The sequence below is a fragment of the Asparagus officinalis genome, chromosome 7, assembly GCF_001876935.1.
Source record: "Asparagus officinalis chromosome 7, Aspof.V1, whole genome shotgun sequence".
Lineage (NCBI taxonomy): Eukaryota > Viridiplantae > Streptophyta > Magnoliopsida > Asparagales > Asparagaceae > Asparagus > Asparagus officinalis.
Window position 1 is genome coordinate 149,114,241 of NC_033800.1, and position 20,714 is coordinate 149,134,954.

Below are 20,714 nucleotides of genomic sequence, written 5' to 3' on the forward strand. Positions count from 1 at the left end.
GAGTTAACTCTTCTATGTTTGGTATGAACACATGCATATATCATTGTGTCTTACAAATATCCTATTTTAGTTATTTTTTATTCAAGAGATTAATCCATCGATTTCAAAATAAACAAAAAACAATTTTCTCCTTTGTTGATTCTAAGGACCAAAATAGCACCTCCACATAATATTTCATCCGCTTCAAAATGTAAAATTTTAAGAAGAAAATCTCGCTCCCTTAACAATCTACTACGGGTGTGTTTGGATACAATAATGATTCTTTTGTTGTGTTTTTCTTATAAAACATAACATCATAGTGTTTTTCTTTTCGTTTCGTCAAAGCTATTTGATCTTTTCCATACATATATTATAATATTATTTTACATTATTATTATTATAAGTACATTATATAAAAGTTGTATATATCATGTAAAAAACAATAATACTATATTATTTAATTTATATTATAAATATATACTAATAAATTATGTATATTATGTTATATTAATTTGTTAATACAGAAAAATATTATTGCAGTAACAAATTTAATATATTACATTAACTAAATATAATATAACTATATTATCATACATTGTATTATAATATAATATAATTTATTAAAAATACATTATTTTATCAGAATAAACATATTATATTATTAGTTACATTAACTGCAATATGATATTAAATAATATATTAATAGTTTTTCGTAAGAAATTATAATATAGTATATTAAAATAAATATTGTTCTAAATATATATATTCTATTATTAATTGTATTAACTACAATATAATATTAAATAGTATAACTACACTAGTTTTATAGTAAGAAATTATAATATAATATGTTACATTAAACATATTATTTTATACTATTTTAATTAAAATATAAAAATTAATAAAATAAAATGTATTATTATAAAATTTTATACAACAATATTATAATATATTATATTAGATTAAAATATAATATATAAATAATATTTACGATACATATTATTGTAAATAATATTTATATATTATATTAATTAACTATATTAACCACTATATAATGTTTAATAATATATTATGTTATTTACATTAATTATTACAACATATTATCATCTATTTTATTATGTAATGCATCACATGAAATTATTATAAGATATTACATTATTGTAATATATAATATTATGTTATATTATATTGAAAAGTATTACAATGTATATTATATTAATTATTACGATACATTACCATATATTGTATTGTAATATAATGTATTATATTATAATATATTAAATCAATACAACATATGATCACTAGTGTGCACATGTGCAAAGCACAATCCCTTATTTTTTTAAGCACATCATTTTAAACTTTCCTTCCTCTAAATTTTAAAACATTTGATTTAATTATTGTACGCTTAAAGTTAGAAATTGTATCTACTCCTATATACTTAATGAATGATCTAAGTTTTAATACATTTGATTTAGAAATCATATATATTCCTTTATACTTGAAGGAAAACCACGTTTTAATACATGTAATTTGCTTCACTGTTTATAATACAGTAAATTACTATAGAATGAATTCAAGTATAGGGGCTCAACTCTAATTCCCTGTTTATGCTACAGTAAACTACTGTAGCTTAAATAGTAACTTCGGTAGATAGGGGCCAGATCCAGTTTACTGTTTACACCATAGTAGTTCACTGTAGCATTTTACCATAGCATGAACAGTGATTCTTTGAATCATCCTGTAAGCATAGAAGAGTAGATAATATAATATATATTTGTACTATGATATGACATGTTAATGTATATCTGTTTGTGGAAAATTTGTAGTAAAAGAAATGAAGGAAAAATTAATTTGTATTCCTTTAATCTCAGTTACAATTGAATTTCCTGATTACAAAAAAGAGGAGAATTGATCTGGATTCTCCCCTTTGTTTAAATCTGGGTTCTTCACGGTGGCGATGAGATGCCTCCCTCGAATGCTCGCGTCGAGTTTGCTTCTCGTTGACGATCCGACGTCTTATTTCACTGGAACATGGTTTTCTCCTCACGATTTGACGTTGTGGATAACTCTGAACGAGTTTAAAACTCTATGAAAGAGTTGATTTAACCGAAAGTCGGTTATAAGCCAAGGATGAAGAAGATCTTGTTGCCGATCTCCAAAGCTCCAACCGAAGGATGAAGGATCCTCTTTTCGCTGCCAAGTCCCAGCCGAAGGATCAGAACCGAAGCCCCCTGAACTGAATTGATATTCAGTTATTTATAGGGGATTAAAGGGTGTAACCACCTCCTTAATTCGCTCCTAAGTGGGGCTAATGGGATGTAACCGCCCCTTAAATCACTCCTGAGTGGAGTTATGATCCCCTCAGATCGTGGAAAACGGTTTTGAAACTGTTCAGCTCGTGTTTGAACGAGTCAAACGCAAAATCCGCGTTCTGGTGTAAATTCTGCGTTCAAACGCAGTGTCTGGAAGCTTGAACGCAGTGTCTGAAAGCTCAAACGCAGCGGCTGGAAGCTGCGTTGGCATCTTGTTGGAAGCTGCGTTTGGCATCTTGTTGGAAGTTGCGTTTGGCAGCGGATGGAAGCTGCGTTGGTAGCTTGTTAGAAGCTGCGTTGGGCAGCGGTTGGAAGCTGCGTTGGGCAGCGGTTGGAAGCTGCGTTGGCAGCAGTTAGAAACTGCATTGGGCAGCGGTTGGAAGCTGCGTTTTGCAGCGGTTGGAAGCTGCGTTGGCAGCGGTTGGAAGCTGCGTTGGGCAGCGGTTGGAAGCTGCGTTGGCAGCAGTTAGAAACTGCATTGGGCAGCGGTTGGAAGCTGCGTTTTGCAGCATTTAGGAGCTACGTTTGGATAGATTTGACTCTGGAATGAGACCACTTATGCTTCACCTCTGGGATGCAGGGATGAGTCTTGCGTCTTGGATTGAAGAGATCGTCGATTTGTAGTCTCTTTCTGTCAGAGCGTTGCAAAGATCGTCGTTTTGTAATCTTTGTTTTAGCTCTTTGATATGTGAGAGTTGTCAGATTGTCACCTTCATCGATCTACGTGAAAGTCTTCCATCATCGGTGTTTGATGGGGAATCAGCTATCTATTGTGATTTTTAGACAGCCTACAATATCATAACATGTTATAATAATATATATTGGATCAATTAATAGTACTTTATAATATATTATATTAAAATTTTTTAATATTTTATACTAATTATAATATATTAAATAAATTCATAACATCTCCCAAAACTAAAAACACAAAGCCCAAAATATATTTTTTGCTATTTTGAGATAAGTGTTTCATTTTTGCTTTTTGCCTATATGTGTTTTCATTTTCTTTATGAAAACACAATGGTTTTCAAACATGTTGTGTTTTTATTCTGGCAAAAACACCATGATAATATGGCAAAATCACTATGGTAATAAAAAAACATCATAGTTGCCAATCACCCCTAACCAACTCACAATCTAGTAAGCCACTCACAATGTCTCATGCACGCATCACACCCCAAGAGCAAAATGTATATCCATACACGTAATTTTACGAAAAATGATAGGGGCATACCCCCAACCACAACTCCATCTCTCTCATTTGCTACAGCGCACCGGGCCCCACATGGGATTTTAAAATTCCCATGTGGAGCCCGGTGCACTGTAACAATTGAGAGAGAGGGTGTGGTTGGAATTATGGTTGGGAGTGTGCCTCTAGTGCCACCCTAATTTTACACGCCCTTGTAAAAATTACGATTAACGCTGTCGGGTTGGTTTTCTTATAAAATGTTAAAGATAAATAGAGTTTTTTTGACAACCCTAAAACTTTCTGATTTTTTGGAAGTCAACGAAGGTTATCTAACAAACGTTCAAGGCTAAGGGTAGCTTTCTGATGCGCAGACTAAAATAAAAATATAAAAAAGTCTACGTCAGCGTGTAGTAGTTAAAAAAAAAAAAAAGAGTGTGGGCCACGGAAACTGGATCGTAGACTTGTTCTTTAGAATCTATTAACAAACATTAACAACTCCAAACCCAGCACCGATTTTTTTTTTTTTAAAAAAGGAAAAAAAGAAAAAAGAAAAAAAAAGGTCTCAGCACGCGCTGGTTCTTCTCTCTTTGTCGTCTTCTTCCTCCTTGAAATCCTTTGGTCTGAGATCGAACAGATGTGGATCCAGCACCATCAACGAGAGGAGGAGGAGGAGGAGAAGCAGAGGGGATCCGATTTCTCATGAAGAAGAGGCCACGTCATCATCATCCTAGGGCTCCTTCAGCTACCACCACGATGATGAGGTAAAAATTCATTTTTTTTTCTTCGAATCTTTCATCGCTCATTAGATAAAGATTCTACCTTATATTCGAAAGGCTCATCCATTGGATCTTTCTCTACATTCAATTATTTTTGAAAAGTTGAACAGTTGACTCTACTTACAGTTTCACCCTCGTTTAAAAATGGTAACTTTTTCTTCTTCTAAATACAAGTGTTTATTGTTTGGTGGGTGTTTATATTTAGTTTAGAGTGGGGGATTATGTTTCGAATATTATCCAAAAATTTGTCCACATGTGACATTCTCATATGCTTCGAACCGAAATTTGGTTGCATCATTTTTTACTCGCAGTTCGGAAGTTTCAAGATGTAGGCGAATTTAGCCTTGTCCACAAAGTGTTGTACGGTGCTTGGATATAGCAGCTTTTTAGATGCCGTAAATGCCTTTGTCCTGCAGTGCAGGTAGGGAATATTAGACACGAATCATTGTTAAGGAACAGCACCATGGGATCAATTGGTTCTGGCTTTTGGTGTGTTTATAGACATCGATTGGTATCTAGATTGTAATTAAATGAGAGGGTGTTCTATTCGGGGCCTGCTAAAACCATAAGTTTTCTCTATTATACTAAATTTCACCAAGACGGGCGACATCTGGATTGTCACATGGAAATTTAGCGTATCACAATGTGCCTGCCTTTATATCGCAGGTCAAAGAAGGTCTTTGGGATATCTTTATCCCTCATTCTTATCAACTTGGCTTCTATAATGGAACGTGCCGATGAAAATCTTCTTCCCTCTGTCTATAGAGAAGTTAGTGCAGCCTTCAATGCTGGACCTACCGATCTTGGATACCTTACTTTCATAAGGAACTTTGTGCAAGCATTATCCTCTCCTTTGGCAGGTATTCTTGCCCTTAACTACGACCGGCCATCAGTTCTTGCTTTAGGAACTGCTTGCTGGGCTTTATCAACAGCTGCAGTCGGTGCTTGTCAGCAATTTCAGCAGGTTGCTTTCTGGAGAGCTGTAAATGGCCTGGGGCTTGCCCTTGTTATCCCTGCTCTCCAATCTTTTATCGCAGATAGTTATAAGGATGGTTCGAGGGGTGCTGGATTTGGATTCTTGAACCTTATTGGATCAATCGGGGGTATAGGAGGCGGTGTTTTGGCTACAATAATGGCTGGGCAAGTGTATTGGAATCTTCCAGGATGGCGATTTGCCTTCATCATGATGGCATTGTTGAGTTTGCTAATTGGGTTTCTTGTGTTTATGTTTGTTGTTGATCCTAGAAGATCCACTCTTAGTGCACATGGTTCTGATCAGAACTTAGAGAGGTATGTAGGATATCCAGTTTCCTTATGACTATGTGATGCTTTCTGCTTCTCAACATAGTTTGCTTATGTTAGATACAATGCTGATTTAATTAGAATAACAAATTTTTTCTTGGCTCGAGGTTATGCTGAAACAATAATTTCGAAGGGGGGTAAGTAAATTGTCTAATATACTCCATTTAGGCCGTATGCTCTAACCCTCAAATTTATTGAAAAAATGTCGAACTAATTTTTTCTTGGCTGATGTTTAGTCAGTATTCCATATATGCTCCTTGATATAAAGGGAAGAAGCCTCATTATATTGCCTAATGTTGCAGTCAATGAGCTGTGATATTCTATCAAACAAAATACATCTTAAAGATTCATATTTTATCTTCTTTTTTCTTTGATTCGAAACACTGCAGATTGTTCTTTGACTTCTCTGAAAATGTTTTACTAGCAGCAGGATTAAGGAGTTATTTCAAATGGAATCCTCAGAAATTACAGTAGGATAAGGACAATACATGTATAAGAGCTGATACAACACGTCTAGCTGATCCGTTTATGATATTTCGTCAAGCCATCTGATGCCTGATGCAACATTCAATTTATTCTGATGTCTATAGAGCATTGACACAACTACGACATGATATGGAAACATAAAATATTGAAAAGAAGAAGGAAAAGAGAGTGCCCATTTAAGGAAAATATGTCTAGAGAGGCTCCTGCACATATAGATTCTTGCAAGTTTCAGTCTGATACCTGCTGGAAACAACACATGACTCGCTTTTATGTCCATGCTTAGCTGATTCCTCATTTGAGTACTTAACACCACAACTTGAAAACTGCAACTTCCAGCCAAGGTTATTGGAGCGATCTTGCCAGTTTCTCACTTAGTAGACACTTCTAAAATTCTTCTTATTACTAGTGCAATTCATGCTAAATATAAATAAAGGATGATACAACATGTGGATCCTTTTAGAATTATAGCCATGCCTATACCATTGACAGTGATAGCATTGATACAGATATATATCCTGATTAATATTCAGATGTGACAATTGTTGCCTATTTTCTTCAAAGCATATGAGAAATTATCTTTGTATTGAATGAGGAAGTTAACACAGTGGTATTTAATGCGGAAGATAACATGGTGATGCATGCATGTGAGAGGACTGGGTAATAAGTTTGTTTCTGTTTCGTAACTTAACCCTTCAACAACTGTTGCTTAACATTTCTACAATATTCTACTTTGAGTTGGAGTGCTAATTTATTTTCTAGTTTTCTTCCAGAGCCAATTTAATGGGAAAGGCGAATGCTGCTCTCCCTCTGTGGAACGAATCTTGGACAACAATGAAAGCCGTAATGAAAGTGCAAACATTTCAAATCATTGTCCTGCAGGGTATTGTCGGCATGTTCCCATGGACTGCCATGGTTTTCTTCACCATGTGGTTTGAACTGATCGGTAAGAACTAAGAAAACATGAAAAATACTTGAATTTCTGTGGAAATTTGTATTTTGCTACAAAATAAAAAGTTGGGTGAATAACAAGAAAGTGTAAATTACACTAAAGTTCAGTGTTTTGCAGTAGACCCCGATAACTTTCAACTCGCACTAAACCCCCAGTAACTTATGGAATTGCAGAAAACCCCAATAAGATTTCTATATTTTGCAGATTATCCCCATAAATTAGAACAAAAAATAAAAATAAAAAAAGAAGGTATTTTTGAAAGTTATTGGGGGTTTAGTGTTATTTACCCAAAAGATGTTGGGGGTTTTTCTGCAGAAGTTATTGGGGGTTTAGTGTGATTTTGAAAGTTATTGGGGGTTTACTCCAAGACGCTGAAAATTCTTGGGAGTTTGCTGTAATATGCCCTATTTTTCAAGAAACACCTCATCTAAAAAGTTCAACGACGAGAAACTCTCGTCTATGGTTATTGGTGAAACTGTTATTTTTTCTTAATAGAGTTTGGTTTATTAGATAGAATTTGCATGCAAAGTTCTAGCTTAGTGATTCAAAATTAGATTTTTTTGTCAAATAAATAATATTTTTTCTCTATGTTCTTCCTGACAATTCCCGAAATCTGTGAGTTCTAAAGGGAAGTGTGTTGTCAGACATCTGCACATGTGCAATCGTCTATACAGACGTCTAAAGAACCAAATTTTATGAGCAAATTAACCGCTACATTAATCGTCATATATGAGGGACTTTGTTGGAGAGCAGGGTATTAAGTGAAGGGGGTTTCTTGTTATATACCCTAAAAAGTTATTAATATTTTATTTTTTGGTATATGATGCAGGGTTTGACAACAAAAGCTCGGCTGCACTAAATAGCCTATTCGCAGTTGGATGTGCCACAGGCTCACTACTCGGTGGACTAGTAGCAGACTTTATATCACGGTTCTACCCAGATACAGGCAGGATAATGTGCGCACAATTTAGTGCATTTATGGGCATCCCTTTCTCATATTATCTCCTCACCTCCATTCCCCAATCCACCGATAACTGGTCAACATTCGCTTGTACTCTCTTCTTTATGGGACTAACCATAAGCTGGTGTGCTACTTGTGCAAATAATCCAATGTTTGCTGAAGTTGTTCCTCCGAAACATAGAACCATGATTTATGCCTTTGATCGGGCATTTGAAGGCTCGTTTTCGTCTTTTGCAGCTCCTGCTGTTGGAATACTGACTGAAAAGTTTTACGGGTATGATTCAAAATCTGCGAGTTTGTTGCATGGGTCGGCTCCAGAGGCGTTGGCTCTTTCGAGGGGGTTATTGACTATGATGGCTGTTCCTTTTGGGTTGTGTTGCTTGTTTTATAGTCCTTTGTATTTTGTGTTTAGACGAGATAGAGATAGTGCTAGAATGGCTAGTGTGAAGGAGCTGGAAATAACTTGAAGGGAGCTTCGGTTTTGTTGTTACCACACGAAATCCGATTCTTGTTGTTATCACACGAAATCTGATTCTTGTTGTAATGGTTATTTACATATTTATTTTTTTTCTTTTTGAGAAACTTTTGTTGTTGTAACAGAGAGGTCTAAGAATTAATCAGACACGATGTAGAGATTCTTGAAATGCAAATTTCAATTTTCCTTGCTGTTTCAAATAAGGATACTGCATGCTTGAGAATCGTGCAGTGTGTCAGCTTTTGATATGGTTGAATCATGCTTGGTTCAGTGTTATTATTAGTTTTAGTTTTACTTTTTATTTACCTGAAGGATTTTGTTTCCATTTGAGTCTTACCGAGGATTGTGTCTCTCTTCCATTATATATAATGTCGAAAAAGGGAAAAGAAAAAGTGAAGGATGATGAAGGAGAAGAAGAAGTGGATCAATGAGCAAGGAAGAACAGGGAGAACTGAAGAATCCATCCTCAGCCGATCGAGGAGAGTCGAAAGAGGTTGAGGATCGAAAGACAGAGGTGAGGAAATTTGAATCTTTTTATTATTTTTAGCAATTGTTGTCGTAGTTCTGTTAAGGAGAGGCTTTGTCAATACACAAAGAGCAAAAGTTCTCACAGTAAATTTAAGAACTCATCTTCTAACTTACGTACGTACAATCCTGAAACAAATTTTGCAATTCAAAATTCAAGCACTTGAACCTAGGGCTCAATTGACCTGCATACATTTCCATGTTCATTTTTTGGCTTGCTTCTGTTTATCTTTTACTTAGAAACACAAGAGAAGACATTCTCAAATTAAATTTAAATGAAAGCAGGGAAAGAGATTATTGCCTTCATTGTTACACTTGATAATGAAGTTTAATTATACGTTAATTATCATCACCTTGTAGTTATATCCTAGAAGCTTGCTTGTGGATGATTGGGGATGAAAATATTATTTCTTTGTTTTAACTCCTTTGTCATTTACTAGGCTTTTCGATTTTTTTTTGATCGAAAATTCTGGTATAGAACTTATATTTAGAATGAATCATAACCATCCTCCATCGTGGTGACTCGAGAAGTGTTTCCCAGAAAGTATATCACACATAGACGTTAGTAAATCATGTAACTAGATCCAATAGAGATGTAAGAAGTAGCTTAGCATGTGATGATCTACTTTCCAATTTGGTGAAAGAAAAAAAGAAAAGTAAGGAAAAGAAAAGAAAGAACCTATGTGGTTTGTTTCTATACTTAACCAAGTTAAGCTGCCCTGTTCTTCTGCTTACCTCCTTCAATTCCTTGATATCAAATGCATGCATCCCACATTTCACCCTATAAATGCCCAAAATCAAATAAAATCTTAATGAAAATAGATACAGGCCCTTCATGGTCCCAATCTTCAGTGTTACACTGGATAATGAAACTGAATTTGTTACACGGCACAGCAATCCTAGCTAATATAGGGAAAAGCTTGGCGGTTAACCCCAGTCCAAATAGAGATATCAGTGGGAGGGTTCATTTGCTGTATATGATCATTTTTCTATTTGGTGCATGAAAATTCTCTGTTACGGGTTGATAGGTAAAGCTAAATTCCTTAACGTAGAAGTTGACACCTGATAATTTTGTTGCATGGAAACAAAAGATCAATCCCCAGTACCCCTTTTACTATAGCCAATACAAGAGAGGCTTCAAGCTTATACCTTGACAAATAAAGTAACTAACTCTAGTTAGCGGGAAAAGAAGCAGCTTCAAATTCACGCGCACCGTGGCGAATACTGAGCTGGCCTCTCTTTGCTACTTCCCTCCAGTAGACTCACTTCAAGTTCATGCACAACCGACTTCACACTATAAATACCCCCTCCCATCTTCTGTGCAACCTCACACATCAGCACACAACAATGGCCATCTCCCTCCTCTCCTTAATATTTCCTCTCTTGACCCTAACCCCCAATGCATCAGCCTACTATCAACCCGATAACCTCAAGCCCAAAACCAACACCCCATCATCAAGCTCCTACATCATCCACACTGACAACCTCACAAGACCCTCAATCTTCCCTACCCAATCTCACTGGTACTCTTCCATCCTCAAGTCTGCCGTCGCCAACCAAACCTACGACCAGGATCGCATCTTTTACACCTATGACACCATTATGCACGGCTTCGCAGCCACGTTGACCCCCGACGAAGCCCGAAAAGTCTCTTCGACACCCGGGGTCATCGGCGTCTATAATGACTCTATCTTCGAGTTGCACACGACTAGATCGCCAAACTTCCTCGGTCTCAACCTTGGCGACGGTCTCTGGACCGATAAGTTTGACGCTGGCGACAATGTTGTTATCGGGCTTGTGGATACTGGCATCTGGCCTGAGGAACCTTCATTTGACGACGCTGGTCTCCCTCCGATCCCGCCCGAATGGCGAGGAGAATGCGAGATTCGTGACCGTTTCAATATCAGTGCGTGCAACAAAAAATTGATCGGAGCGAGGTTTTTTCGCTCCGGAGCTAGGGCTCGAGGCCTTAGTTTCGACGATGGAAGCGAGTTCATGTCGCCTAGAGATAAAGACGGCCACGGCACGCATACCGCTTCGACCGCTGCAGGTTCTGCAGTTGCTAATGCTAATCTGTTCGGTTTTGCAAATGGAACCGCTCGAGGAGTGGCAACTCGAGCCAGGTTGGCTATGTACAAAGCTTGCTGGGGATTCTATGGATGCCCGGTCTCTGACATAGTTGCTGCCATCAACGCTGCAGTCAAGGATGGTGTTCATATCCTCTCTCTGTCTCTTGGTGGAGGACCTGAAGAATTCTATGCTGATGCTGTCGCTATCGCCGCGTTTGCTGCTGTTCGAAATGGCGTATTTGTCGCATTTTCTGCAGGCAATAGCGGGCCCGATGAAGGATATGTCGTTAACATTGCTCCGTGGATCACGACGGTCGGTGCTGGATCAATCGATCGCAAGTTCCCTGCGCGTGTCACGCTAGGGAACGGTGAAGTCTACGTTGGACAATCTTTATATCAGCAATCACCGAACTTTACAGGATTTGCTCCTCTTGTTTATGTGCCACAATGTTTGATGTCTGATTCAGAAATAACACAACTCGTCAAGGAAAAGATCCTCATGTGTGAAAATGCATTTGTTGAGCTCGGTATGAAAGTGGCTAAAGCCAGAGGTGTCGGTCTGATCGGACTCAATGACAATTATAGCGGCGAAGGAGTTATCGTTAAAGCATTCACATTGCCAGGTTTGACATTAGGCTACTTTGAAGCACAGAAGTTGATCAAATACATAAACTCAACCTCAAATCCAAGAGCTTCGCTTCAATTCGATTACCAAACTGTTATCGGAGAAAGCCGAGCTCCAACAGTCGCTTACTTCTCAGCAAGAGGTCCTAACATTATCCAGCCAGAGATTCTGAAACCTGATATTCTTGCTCCAGGCATGAACATCCTTGCTTCTTGGCCTACTGAAACTCCTCTAACTGGAAGCTTGAAAGATTTGAGACGTGCAGGCTTCAACATAATCTCCGGTACTTCGATGTCCTGTCCTCATATCGCTGGTGTCGCTGCGCTTCTCAAAGCAGAACACCCAAATTGGTCGCCAGCAATGATTCGATCAGCGATGATGACCACAGCGTTCCCACTCGACAACAGTTATCGCCCAATTTTCCTCGACGAGAGCCTGAAGCCTGCAAACGCACTGGCGATTGGCGCAGGCCATGTCGATCCTGTGAGGGCGAAAAATCCAGGGCTGGTGTATGATCTGGGAGTACAGGACTACATCAATTTGCTCTGCACAATGAATTACACCGAGGCACAAATTAAAAGGTTTATGCCAGAGCCAAGCGCGTGCTCGAAATTTGAAGGCGGGGTGGGGGATCTCAACTACCCGTCTTTCGTAGCGATTTTCGACGCGGAGACGAAGGCGAGGACGTTGACGAGGACCCTGACGAAGGTCTCGGAGCTGCCGGAGACGTACGAGGCCAGAGTTGTCAACCCGAGACCCGACAAGGTCGAAGTGGTCGTCGAGCCGAAGACGTTGGAGTTCGGAGGGCAAGGAGAGAACCTGAGTTATAAGGTGCGGTTCGTGAGCAAGGTTGATGAGATCAGCTACACGGAGGTTGAGAGGGAGTACGGGTACATAATGTGGGAGAACACTGAGCATCAAGTGAAGAGTCCGGTCGTGTTCATGTGGAAATGATCAGATTTGAGTGATGTAATTAAATACTATGAACCATGTAATTAAATAAGGCCAGGAGAGATTTTAGGATATGTTTACGTTTATGTTCCTTAGTTATTCGAAAGATATTTCCATGATATTTTTCTAGTTCAATACTATGAACGAAGTAAACTCGTTTATGAAATATTGAGTTGATTTATTTAATGAATAATTGTGCATCTTATTTATTTTAATGAGTTTTATTTATTTTTATCTTAACTGAAAATGAAGAAGGGGGGTTCTGCGCATACACCTTTCAAATCTTTCATATTTACAAAATTACCCCTCAAATATTGATATTTGCAAAAATGACCCCACTTCTCTCACGTTGATCTTTTCTATCCTTCCACTTAATAATTTTAGTTTTTTTTAACTGGAAATCATTACAAGCCTATTGGAGGTTATCGGAAACGTTGACATTGCTTTGTTTTAAATGCGGCATTCTTAAGTCGGAGCATTAGAAATAGTTAATACGCCAGTTTTGAGGGATAAGTTTGCAAATATCAAGATATAAGGGGTATATATGCAAAAATCCTATCATGCTTCTAAAGATTCATTTTGAATCTCGACTCATCACTCATAATCCTCTCTTTTAAGCCTGCGAAGATACGACTTTGGTTGATTTACAAAAGCCCAGAGTTTAACTAAGGCCCGTACTTTGGGCCGGGCCTTAAGTCCATTGGGCCCAACTTAAGGCGCAAGAAGAAGACGGGCTCACGCTCAACAACCGCCTTCAAAATGCCCCAGCAGGACTCGAGAAGAGGAAAATTAGAAAGAAGCGGCCGAAGAATTTTAGAGAGAGAAAGTATAGAGAGAGAGAGAGAGAGAGAGAGAGAGAGAGAGAGAAACAATGGTGTCTCTGGCTCTCTACAGAGGGAACCTCCACCGAGTCTCCGACGCTCCTCGGCAATGGCGGATGCCTCCTCGCGCGATCACGCTCAGCCAGTTCCGGATCCTCACCCAGAAGCGCGAGAAAGCCCTAGCTCGCCTCGCCGCCGCCCAAAAAAACCCTAAGAAGGAGGAGGAAGAAGTTGAAGAGGTGAATTTTAAGGAGGAGGAGGAGGAAGTAGAGGTGAAGAATCCTGAGGTCTCTCAACCTCAACCGATCGAGGTTAAAGTAGAATCCAAAGAGGCTGAGGATCGCACGGAGACGATCGAAGCTTCGATCTCTGCTTCTTCCGCTGCAAAGGGACCGGAGACGGCGACGACGACTCAGGTGAGAAATTTTGTTACTTGTAGTAATTTTGGAGTTAGGGCCGTCTATGGGAATTGGAGGTTTGTGAGGGTGATTGTATAATGCAACTTGTCAGTTTCTCTGGGAGCAGTGAGAGATTGGGGCTAATAACTGGAATGTTTGGAAAAATTTTATTATTTTAAAGCAATTTTGCACTTTATGTTAGATGGGAGTGGGAGGATTAGGGCCTGCATAGAATTAGAGGTTGTGGATGGACGATTTTAGGATGGAATTGGTTAGTTTCTATGTGGTGATTACGAAATTAGGGGTAACGGGGCCTTGAGAAGAATGCAAAGTTTTTCTAGTGGAATTTGTTTTGCATGTATTCGTGCTCTGTGTAGAATTTTTTTTTGGAACGGGATGAACTAGAAGTTCTAAATAAGTGGGGTTACTGCGGTAATATGATATTAGTGCATCTTTTTTATGTACTTTATTTTTTAAATTTAGATTCTTGTAGATTTCTTTATGGAATCGTGAAACCCAATTCATGCATGGCTTGAGATTGGGATTGAGTGAACTTTCCCGCGTTCTTTTCTCTTTTGTCTTACCTTTTTGTAGAGAATTTCTACAAGTAGCATTTTGTTTAGATTCTCTATGGAAAGATTTACAAAGCCACTTACATGTACTGATGATGGTATTAGGACACTGTTCTTAAGGAAGTTCGGGAAGTTCGTTAATAATCACGTCTTCTGCAAGTGAAACCAGCTTTTACAATTTGAGGCTCAACCCCTTTTAGATGCTGACTGATGAAGCTTGCAGATCGGGAATATTGCTGTCAACTTCTGAAGTGTTTTGGATGAATTAGATCAAAATGCAAGAGCAAACATACTTAAAATTCTGTTTTTTAACTAGAATTGCCCTTATTTATTTGAGCGATGCGCTTTATGGGGTACATACCTGTTTCTTTCTGTAAAGCCGAAGCTAACAAAAATGTAATTTACTTCAGAGTTTAGAAGGTTCAAACATCAATTACTATTTACTATGTTACATGCTTTAATGCATAACTATAGTATATGAATAATCAACTGTTACTTTTTTGCTAATATTATTGTATTAACCTCGCAAACCAAATTGAAGAATCTTGTTTCCTCTAATTTATTTCCTGGTTACCTCAAGGCTTTCTTGTAACTGAGATTTCGTTATATATTAGAAATGGTCTATTTTGTGTGAGCTTTACTATCTTGCTTCAATATCCTTGGTTTGGCTGGTCCGTTGACATCTTGATTCTAACAAGGATATCATTTTTGTTGAAAGTTTCTCCACTCTATCTACTAATACAGTTTGATGGTTACAATGTCTTCTTTCTAGGTAAACAACGTGGATGCTGCGAAAGAGAAAAGGAAAATAGAACTGGAGAAGAAGTTGGAACATCTGAAGCAGAAAAAACACCATCTTGTCCAAATGCTGAAGCAGGTAAACTTCCAAAAGTGAATTTGTTCTGTCCCATTAATATTAGCTATGTAAACAGAATAAGTTAAACTTTTCACTTGACTCTAGTTGGTTATCAAGCTTAGATAAATGCTAAATGGTTCATAAATTGGTTTTCATAGTAAGTTGCATGGAACGTGCAAGTGTGGTTGTGGGTATGTGTAGAAGACACATCAAATTTAATAAAGGATGGGTATGGGGACATAGCTGAAACACATGAGCTCTAATCATAGTTCTAAGCTAGATAAGCAAACGGCCCTTTGAAATCAAAGTTTTTAAGGCTGAAATGAACTCGACCATTGTCCAATAAGTTCCAAAAATAGATATGAAGTGTAGGATATATGTCCAGAAAGCGTATTATGACTTATGAGTGTTATAAATAAAGCATGTATTGTATAATTGAGTACACGTCTGAGTAGATGTACACATATATCTAAGGAGTGTCCAAGAAGTGTCAGGTACAAGTACGGGCATGGGCATAGCTTGATGATAGAAGTACCCAGGTAACATACCTTTAGTAGTCTATTCAGACGATCACCTCCTTGTGAGAGGTCATAAGCTTTGGCCAGGAAATGATAATAGACTGCATATTCAAATATAATTGCGTGCTGATGCAGACATAAGAATCCACCGCCAACCCCCCCCCCCCCCCCCCCCCCCCACCCCCCACCAAAAAAAGAAAAGAAAAGAAAAAAAGAAGAGTCTAATTCGCAAGCATCAGATTACCTCTTCTATTAAACAGAAAATATTTCTCTAATTTGCAAGCATCAGATTAGCTCTTCTATTGAACAGAAAATATTTGTTGTTTCGCTGTCGCATTTACTTTTGGTATGACTTTTTAGCAAGAATTATTGTGATGCAATGGTAGCAGTAGTAGCTTTTATATTCTTCATAATTGTTTGCAGTATTGGGAGGTCTCATTCCAACATCTTATGATGCTACAAAAGAAACATATCATCCATGGTTTCTTTATTAATATCATCCATGGTTTCTTTATTAAGTCAATCATATGATTCTTTTTGATCAATTAAACAGTGGGCTTCCTTTGAACAGATTTTAAACGCAGAGGAGGAAATTAAAAGACGAAATGCCCAAACTGCTGCCTTGCGTTCTTCAATTCCTTTACAATCTGAAACTACAGTTGACATGGGCTCTGCTACTAGGAATGTTCCAAAACTTAGTGTGGAGGTAAATTTTAGTGGTGATTTAGCTGCGGAATCAGATGCTACCACTAATAACAGTGCTCAAGGACATCACATGCATCAAGCGCCCATTACATCCCCATCTGCTACGTCTCTCAGAAGGCCTTTCCAACAGAATACGGTAATTACTTATAGGAGAAGAAAGAGAATCACTATTTGAATTTGTTATTTATTTTTCATGTTCGAAATAGACTTTTTAGAAGCCTTCTGCTTTGGTTCTTAATACTGTTTTCCTTTATTCTGGATATTCTAGGGGTGTAAACTTGAGGATAATTTTCCATTTTCTAGTGGAGGGCTGTATTAAACTGAGATTAGTGTTCTTAGTTCGTATTTAGCTTACTATTTTTTTTTCTGAAGTAGGTTAAATTTTGGGCTTAGCACATAGTGAAAACTAATGTGCTGTCAGCTCAATTTCTCATTATAATTTTATGGTGACCTGTAATTTCTTCTATGCCCCTCATTGAAATGATTCCAATTACAGAGTTTTTGTGAATGTATATGTAGCAAAGTTAAGCCTATATTTTCAAATGAAAATAATTTATTGGATCTTTCACTTGGTTTATGGTATATTTTGGTGAAGAATAAGTTAATTTTAGTCCGCGAACCCAAATTAAGGGTTAGGTAATCCTCTAGGACTCTGAGACCAGGATCTACTTTAAGCGACAAGATTAGAAATTTATCTATTAATACTACATCTATGGTAATTATAGAAAAATACAACAATTGTGTTTGTCCGTTTCGGAACATAATTACACATGCCATGCTTTGTATAAAAATCGTTATGCCTTTTAGCCTGTTGGCTTACAAAATTACTTGGTAACTGTACAGTATTGCAATTTATGGCTTTGTTAGTAATCAAATATTAGAAAAAATTAACAAGTCTAATATAATATATAGAATTTTTTCCTTTCTCTTTTTCTTTTCTTTTTTTGGTTATTTATTTATTTATTATTATTATTATTATTATTATTATTATTAATTTTTTTTTTTTTGGGGGGGGGGGGGGGGTTTTCTCTGTTCTTTATTGGTGGCAGTGTTCTGTCTGATTGCCGTATTGAAGTGTTATGTTTGCCACCAGTACTATTCAAAAAGCTTAAGTATTTGAGTTGTGGGCCAATGTTATATAAAAGGCATCATTGAATTCCCTCATGTGTGCCATGGGGAGGTTGACTAATGGGCTGTTTGGAGATCTCCAAGGACTCTCTTTGAGGCTGATTAACTGACCACATGAAGATCCTCAAAGGAAGCAATAATTCCATATAGAACAGTTGGAATTTTTTAAATCTTTATTGTGGTACTAGTACTTATGAAGTTACAAATACCAAGGTTTACGCACAGTCTTAATGAAGGCCTTTCCCTATGATTCCATGCTAGATAACGACAGCTTGAAAGCTTAACTCAAATAACGTGCAATATCATTCAAGAGGCATTACTGACAACATGCTGAGTGTAGATGGAAAATGTTAATGCTACAATAAGTGCTATATCTGTTTCTATTTATTTAGGAAAATCTAGTGATCAATACACATAAATAATGGTGTCTGCAGTAAACTTCAGTAGACACATACGGAAACAGTAAGGAGAACTGAAGAAGTCTTAGATGATATACCTTGTGATTTGAAAGCCTAATTCAACCCCATTTTTCTGATGAATTGAGGCATAAAGCTATAATATCAAGTTCTTGGAAGAAACTATATTGTAAAACAGACTTTTGTTTTAATGGGAAGTTCTATAGGCTAAAAGCCGATATGATAGGATAAGGAAGCTCTCAAGGAGGGAGAAATAACTTCTTGAGGAGAATCAAAGCCACAATCTTCTACAAGGGAAAGAAGTGTTACAAGAGTATGCATGTCAAACCGTTTAAACCTTTTAAAAGTATATACCACCTGGTAAAACGTAGAAATATGTTATACAACCGAAAATGAAATAAGAAAGAAGTAGAAAATGGGGGAGATGGAAGGTTGTCATCAGATAGTTTTTGAGCGAAACAATAGCTTTGTCTTCCTCTTCTTGTCTTTATTAGTCTCTTAAATATTATGATGCATGAATTTCCTAATATGGGTTCAGTGGTAGAGCACACATCAAAATTTTTCTAATTTAACCTTGCAAGTGTCTGGGAGGGTTAAATGATGTTGTCAATTAGATTCTAGCCTTAACACAAAGTAGTTATACATGCGACTATCCATCTGATTGGATATATTTCTCCTTGTTTCTTGAAAAGATAAGGCCAAAGTGAAAGGTTTGTATTCTTAATTTCTTATCCATCACGATCATGGACCGTTCCCTGGTGTCTGCTGGCTTTTCTCATCCCCCCCCCCCCCCCCGAAAAATACCACTAACTAGAGATGTTAACAAATAATCCTATTATGTCCACAGCAAATGGCTAGCAGTTAACAATTATTTTATTTTCATGCAAATTCATTCTATTTTAGGGCATCATAATGCTTAAAGAAAAAGGAACAACGAGGAGTTGCATACATGTAGGGAAGAGATTGTATGAGTAAGTTATTTATTTCTTTTGAACCTAAATTGTGCAAGAAGGGAAAATCTTGAAAACATCAAGAAACTTTTTTGATCTGGTGAACTTATTGAAGGGAACGTCGTTGGGAAGTTTATTATGTATGAAACAAATTCAGGAGTGAGGACATTTACAGTGTCCTGGTGCGTCTTCTGCAAGTCTATTGAACTTGATTTCCAAACGAATTTTGGAGAATTAACCACATGCTGCTAAAATGTTTCTTCTCTTATGCTGCTTCCAGTAGATTGGTTGCGATTTAAAGACCATGCACAATCTCTATGTATCAGATATAGCATACATTCTACTGCAGTGTTGAGGTTTCCCTTTCTGCTCCAGCTCATTGACTATTACGTTTACTTTTGTCTGGACATTCTCACCCTTAATTTGTGCTTTATCTTTTATTCTTGATGGTGTCATACATGGACTGCTAGGAAAATACGAAATTTAAAACAATCTCTATGTGGATTGATATTGTCTGCTGTATAGTTTGCTTGTTTGTGTGCTTGTTTCTTCTTAAATTAGAAATCCTTTGAATGAAACCTGCATGCATTAGTTGTTGTTGAGTACTTGAATAATATTAAGAGTATTCACTGTATAATTGCACCTTTTCTTTTACTTGACTAGATAATGAAATTTGGATGGCAGTAAATCATTGTGGTTTTTGCTTTTAATTATTGTCCTTTACATGGTGCTGTTTATGTTGTATTGCCTTTAATTCTTTCCTTCTGGTATTAATATCCATACATGGAGATATTTTTCTCATGTTAATAGTGATTTTGAGTTTATATAACTTTATTTGTTTTCTCATAAGTGATGCTTGTTTGTTCTTAAATTAGATATCTTTTTCTACAAAACCTACACACGATAGTCGTTGAATACTCAAACAAGCAGAAGAGAATGACCATACAACTGCACCTTTCCTTTTATTCTATTAGATGGTGAATAGATGGCAATAAATCATTATGGTTTTACTTTTAATTACTGTCCTTAACACGGCGTAGTTTATACTTATCCTTTAATTCTTTCCTTCTGGTATTAATATCCATACACGGATGCATGTTTCTCATTTATAGAGTTTAATTAGTTTTTCTAATATCATATCCTTTATGTGATGCAGTTCCTTTCCACCCCAAGATCAGCGACCTCAGGACACGGCCAAACTCCATCCAATGTGTTTGCGGGCAATAATACTGCAGTAGCAACATCTAGTCCATCTCGCTTCGCTCCAGCCGGAGGAAACCAAGGGCATCATCACTCTGCGAGCCTACCTCCTCCTGTCCCTGGCTCGCACTTCATGGCATCATCTCCATCCCCAGCAGCATCTGGAGGTGCTTCCTCAGCCTTCAGGGATGCTCGCCTTACCAGTTCTTCATGAAGCAACCCCATAGGTTTGTTAAGTCTCGTGTTAAGGTGCAAGTATTTAGGGTCTGTTGTTGTTACCTTTGTTGTACCGAATATGAAGTTGCAAAGTGTCCGAGGATCCCAATCTGCAGTGAAGATTACAGAGGGGGATTCTTGCCTCTGCAATGGAAAGTTGGTAAGTAGTAAAAAGGCTCGAGGATCTGACCTAGGGTCTTTGTCTTTTTAACTAGTAAAAAGGCTCGAGGACCCTCACCTGCAGGGTTAGAGGATCTTCCCCTTCTAATTTGGAAAAAAAAAAAAAATAGAAATGGAGTTATATATATTGGAGTTAAAATGGTCTTGTTTGC

General features: G+C 37.4%; 3 protein-coding genes across 3 annotated transcripts; all 3 read left to right on the forward strand.

Annotated features, from left to right (window-relative positions):
• Positions 3,967 to 8,635, forward strand: LOC109849118. Its single transcript, XM_020418917.1, has 4 exons — positions 3,967 to 4,244; positions 4,926 to 5,549; positions 6,818 to 6,990; positions 7,826 to 8,635. Exons 1-4 carry the CDS (start codon positions 4,183 to 4,185, stop codon positions 8,422 to 8,424), a joined length of 1,458 nt encoding a protein of 485 aa, XP_020274506.1. The 5' UTR covers positions 3,967 to 4,182; the 3' UTR covers positions 8,425 to 8,635.
• On the forward strand, positions 10,304 to 12,768 carry LOC109849548 (subtilisin-like protease SBT1.8). The gene has a single exon (XM_020419391.1). It carries the CDS (start codon positions 10,305 to 10,307, stop codon positions 12,603 to 12,605), a length of 2,301 nt encoding a protein of 766 aa, XP_020274980.1. The 5' UTR covers position 10,304; the 3' UTR covers positions 12,606 to 12,768.
• Positions 13,391 to 20,714, forward strand: LOC109850156. The gene is made up of 4 exons (XM_020420094.1): positions 13,391 to 13,839; positions 15,166 to 15,270; positions 16,339 to 16,608; positions 20,123 to 20,714. The coding sequence occupies exons 1-4, from the start codon at positions 13,474 to 13,476 to the stop codon at positions 20,378 to 20,380; spliced, it is 999 nt and encodes a 332-aa protein (XP_020275683.1). The 5' UTR covers positions 13,391 to 13,473; the 3' UTR covers positions 20,381 to 20,714.